The 5,411-nt window shown below is 40.3% G+C and overlaps 1 protein-coding gene across 1 annotated transcript; it reads right to left on the bottom strand.

Moving 5' to 3' along the window:
* Window positions 1–554: 554 nt before the first annotated feature.
* On the bottom strand, window positions 555–4,806 carry serpinh1a (serpin peptidase inhibitor, clade H (heat shock protein 47), member 1a). The gene is made up of 5 exons (XM_035958419.2): window positions 4,648–4,806; window positions 2,508–3,129; window positions 2,332–2,430; window positions 1,679–1,911; window positions 555–1,569 (listed from the first exon to the last, which is right to left on the bottom strand). Exons 2-5 carry the CDS (start codon window positions 3,103–3,105, stop codon window positions 1,267–1,269), a joined length of 1,233 nt encoding a protein of 410 aa, XP_035814312.1. The 5' UTR covers window positions 3,106–3,129; window positions 4,648–4,806; the 3' UTR covers window positions 555–1,266.
* Between the last annotated feature and the right edge of the window lie 605 nt (window positions 4,807–5,411).

The raw sequence follows: 5,411 nt of genomic DNA on the forward strand, positions 1-5,411 counted from the left end.
CATTGCCATGTTGTGAATCCAGATGGCCTCTAGGTGGGGTGATGAACTTTAAAAATTCCACCATGCCCTGAAACAGGCAAAAATACTGAGGCTCATATGTTTACTTAGAGGTACTGCTCTCTTTAAACTTTCTGCTTAGCCAGTTTAGCCTGATCAGACCTTTTTGTTATTTTTTTGCATTGAATAATTCCTTTTTCATTCTTGCCTGTGGTAAAGCTGTCATCATATATGCATTGCAAGCATCCATGTGGGAGGTTGCTGATGTGGCTTTCAGCAAGAGCTTTGCCGACTGGAACAGCTGCTGCATACATCTGGATGTATCCAAATATTTGTTAGGGACTAAATATTTAAAGGTTTTGGATAAAGTGTTTACTGTATTTAGTATGCCGTTGCAATTCTATCCAGTGCTGAGGTCGAGCTGCCCATGAGGCCATACGATCACCCTTATTGGAATTTTTCAAGGCCTGTCTTCAGCTAAGGCCACAGTGCTACTGCAACCCAGGAAATCAAGAGTATTGTGTAGAAAAAGGAAAGGGCCAGAACCTGTAACAAGGTTGCTTTTTCATATTTTTATTGCAAAAACAGAAATTTCGAACAACCCATTCACATTTTGTAATGTCAAACCATGCGTGCTCACATTGTCATATATGTAGTTCTTATTATATCAGCCACGATTGGATTTCTTTCCTAGTAGGGACCAGTGCATGTTGGGCAAGCTAATACCAAAGAACAGCATTGTTGCCTGTGGCAGTGCAAAGGATGGAAATAAAAAGCTCCTGAGGTTTGTTTTTTTAAGTTAAAATCTCTCCCAAGTAGGAGTACTGTCCACCTTCTGCAAAGAGTGTTAAGACTTCATGACAACAGATACCAGTTTCATGTGTGCAAAAATACTGATGATATTGCTTCACTATTAAAATAAACTGTACTTTTACATTTAAAGCATCAATTAGGAAAATCATAAGTATTCATTTTGCAATGTTATCTGTCAAAAAAACAAAAAAGTAACAATTCCACATAGTGATATCAAATATCCTTTCAAAATTTAAAGTGTGCACAATGCTTTGCTCCTTAAAACACAGGGTGAAATGCTTAAATACATCTTCGAAGTCAAGTGGCATGGAATGTTGTGGACATGTGACATTACGGAATGGCACCTCTGCTGTATCAAATGTACATTTCATTTCCCATTTTTCTCAGCATATTGCAGTAGAAAATCTACACTTACACACACAGGCATTTAATTTAGAAGTTTGTGTCAGCACGCGGTTACAATTCATCTCTCATCTTTTCACCTTTTGGCCTCACCATCCTGCCAATGAACAGGATGGAGTTTGTCTTCTGGTCCTTCACTAGAAAGATGAAAGGATGGTCAGCGTAGAACAGTCTGGGGTTTTTCAGCTTATCTGTGGCAAAGATGCTGGTATCCATTTCATTTCCTTCAGTGTCCCATTCCATGGCAGAGGCGTGGAACACACTGGACAGGTAGAGGTCCTTCTTCCCAGAGATGTTGGACAGGTCAGCTTTAGATTTGTCCACAGCCTCAGTAAGGCCCAGCTCCTGGAGGTGTTTCTAAAGAGGAGCAGAAACATGTGTTCTCACACTGAAACTGTACAAGGATGTCAAGGTGTAGAGACAGGAGACTGACCACCAGTCATTTTGAAACTCGTAAATGTTTCACCTGCAGGTTGTGACTGACTTCCATGCTGACTTTGGGCAGAGACACAGCTACAGCTGTCTCCTGCAGTTTGCCCATCCACGTATCCAGCTGCTTCTTGGTCAACATCTTCTCCAGTCTCTCCAGAGGCTCCACATGGTGAGGCATGATGAACAACACGGTGGACTTCTTATGAGCCAGGGGCATGCTCAGAATGGACAGCTTATTGGATTTGTCATCAAGGTAGCCATAGAGGCCTGAAGAAACAAACAAAATACATTTCAAATACTAGCCTCCTCGTCTGACATAAAACTTTAGGGAGCCTCCATGTACAACTTTTTGCTTTCCAAACTATCAAAAAGAGTGGAACAAGATAACATAGATGGATCTATTATACATATGTAGTGTTGCACATACATTTACATGAAAACAGCACAGGATATGAATAAATGCATGCCCAGCGATGCAGTCACCCAACTGTACTTTTGGCATCATGAAATGCACACTATTCACTTTGTTTAAATCTTACAGCCATGATGTCTAACCTGTGATGGTCTAGACCTTATGGAAAATGGCGTTCATCTAAGGTCGATAAAAACAGAAATATTAAACCACTATTCTTTTTCAAATGAACCACACTAAATGTTAAACATTTGAACCCAACATAACACACCTACCTGTTCGGTGCATCATTTCAAGAGAAACAGTGTAGCTACGGGAAACCATAAATCCACGATTGTCCACCATCTTATGATGGAACTGCTCATTCCAGTGAGCTGCGAGGAAATATTCAGTTAATTTTGAATATATTTAAGGGAATAAAACAGAATACTATACAGATTTATGTACTCACGTTTGAAAAACATAGCATTGACAATCATTGCCCCATCAGTCTTTTCCACATCCTTGGTGACCTCAGGCAGTTTGCCATCAGTGGACTTGGCCGCCCACTCGTTGATGGAGTTTACAGCACTCTTCTTATCCCTGAAGTTTATCTTCGAGTGGTCACATTTATAGTGTTTTTTGCTGCTCTTCACAAAATCATCCACAAAATTGACAGAGCTGGGTCCATACAGGCGGTTGCTAATCTTCCAGGTGACGTTGCGGGTCTTTGGGTCGCTCACCTCGGTCAGGAGTTCAGCTAGGCCGGAGTGCAGCTGCTCATCTTTAACTTTAGCTGCATTCAGAATGGTCTTTACCTGAGAAGCAGTGGAGGCCTTCCCCCCAAGAGCCACCAGACCCAGAGAGGAGGCCACTACTACAGGAGAAATGAGGATGTTCTCAACATCTTTCTCCTTCGCCATGTTTTGGTAGAGACTGAATGCTAAGTTCACACTGTTGTCAGCCAGGATGGTGGCGTGGTTACTCAGTACTTTGTCTGCTGATGCAGAGGTGGCAGCTGAGGCTGCTGTGGCCAGAAGAACCAGGGACACCAAGTTTGTTACCCACATGGTGAAATGTTAATGAGGGATAACCTATGAAAGACAAACATACTGTCATAAACATAACATACTGGCCTAAAATAAGTTTTATTTGAGTTGATGTTGGTTCTTTTCCAGTTTGAAATATCTTGAAGTATCTTATTGTTCCCTAACTCAGGATGTACATATTGTGGTATATTTAAAATTTACACTGAAGGTTTAGAAGGTTAAAGCAGGACTGGTGGTTAGCCCATGCCACTTAAAGTAGATCTATCCAAGTAGACCTCAAGTAGAGACTTACATAACAGCCACGTATACAGCTGCAGGATGTGTCTAAGCCAAAACACTGGAAAGCTGATCTGAGTTGTTCTTGACCTGGCCACGCAAAAGATTTAAGATTTAAAAAAATCTCTTATAGAAGAATGTGTCTGGTTGATGCTGATTGGTTACTTGTGGCATTGGAAAAGTGGCCAGATACACATTCAGCCAATGTCAGGATTTTATTACAGTCCACGTAAATAGAGCACATGTGTGCTGTCAGCAGAGGAATCTTTGTATGTATGAACAGTTACGGATAGAGTTAAGATCTATCGTATGATTTCTTAAAAATTGCTCTTTTTTTGGATAAATAAGCTTGACAGGCATCATCTTCTTAATAAAATGGCTTAAAAGAATCAAGCGGAAACCTAACACTGACAGACTGAACATGTTAAGAATCTCTATTCAGCAGCTTCCCAGACATGTTTTTACAAGCTCTATAAGCCACAAAGCCAACACAGAAAGATGAAGTGATAACTGACTTCAATATGCACGAAGGAGGTCTCGTTTAAAAGGTGTATATTTGGATCTCTTTGTCTACATTATTTTTAACACATTGTCTTGTCTTGACACCAGAATCCTCTCTGTATTGTTTCTAACAACTATAGGCAAAATGAATAAGGATTAATGCATTTACTAAATGCTGATGATTTAAATAGCTTCTGCCAAATAGCACCACATTTCACATAGTGAAACTCTGTTTCTTTAAAAGTCAAATGACTCAATGATCATCTCATTACAGCACATGATATCTTCAGACAATCTAATAATACCCGCTGTAAGCTTGTCACTTACAAACAGTTCACTGCAGTGGACATGAAACCAGAATGAATGAATGAAAAAGGATTCTCCACTGCAGCTGTAGAGCAATTTGTGTAAGTCATCATCATCAATCATGATAATATATAATATGTGTTATTATGGAAACAGCCGTGTAACATGGAGACATTCCCAGTCACAGATGATATCAGGTCAAAAGTCACAGACAACTCCCTAAATGTCTGGACTCTCATGCATTTGTAGTTTTGTGCAGGATACTTTTGATATCCACTTCATTTTTGCTTTTCAGACCTCACGAACAGCTTGTAGGATTCACACTGCTTAAATCTATAATGGAATTTTCACCCACATAGAGAGATAGATATCTAGACAGATAGACTTTGTGGCATCTTTTCACATGCCTGGGCATTTCCCACCAGTTGAGCACAGCCCATGATTCTCTTCCTCCCCCCAACTCCAACACTTTCATCTTACCTTATTAGGTCTTTTGAAAATATCAGCAGGTTTGTCTTCAAGCTGCTTACAAACAGACTGTGCAGCAGGGACCCCCTCCAGAAGAAGTTAATGTAGTCAAGAACAGAAGTGTGTGAGACAAATTCCCGGTTTCAGAGAATGAAAACCTCTGCTGTGGAATCTTATTTCCAGGCCCGCCCATATGAATCCAGGGGCAGTGGGAGAGGAATTCTTGCCCCTCCAGGTCCTAAAGCCTGAAAGTGTGGCCCAGAAGCAGCTTAGAATCAGATAATAAACCCTTAAACACCTAAACTCAACTTATTGTCCAGAGAACCTATTACTAACTTACACCTTATTACTGACTGCTGATTAAGGTTGATTTTGCAATGAAACAAATGATTGTCTTTTATTTGTGTAGATTGCATATGCACTACTTATCTATACATTAAAGGTATCTATTCTCTCGTCTTGATGTAGCAAGCAGTATGCATACTTTCTAAGGTAATTCCTATTTGTATGATGGTTTTACTGCTGCTCTAATTTACTAAGCAAAACTAGCTCCTAGACTAGATCACCAGGTAATGAAAAATGCACAGAATTCTGCTTTACTCCTTCCAAACTTCTGGGTGTTTTGGGCCAGCAGCAAATGGGAGTGGTCACAACTAGTGGTAATTAATGATCTTCATTGTTGTCTCAGTGCTTTGACTTTCTGTTTTCTCCCTTCCCCCACTCTATAATTGCACCTCTGCTACCCAGATTTAAGACGCTGTAGAAGGACAGCTGGA

Source organism: Amphiprion ocellaris, chromosome 14, assembly GCF_022539595.1.
Source record: "Amphiprion ocellaris isolate individual 3 ecotype Okinawa chromosome 14, ASM2253959v1, whole genome shotgun sequence".
NCBI classification, from domain to species: Eukaryota; Metazoa; Chordata; class Actinopteri; family Pomacentridae; genus Amphiprion; species Amphiprion ocellaris.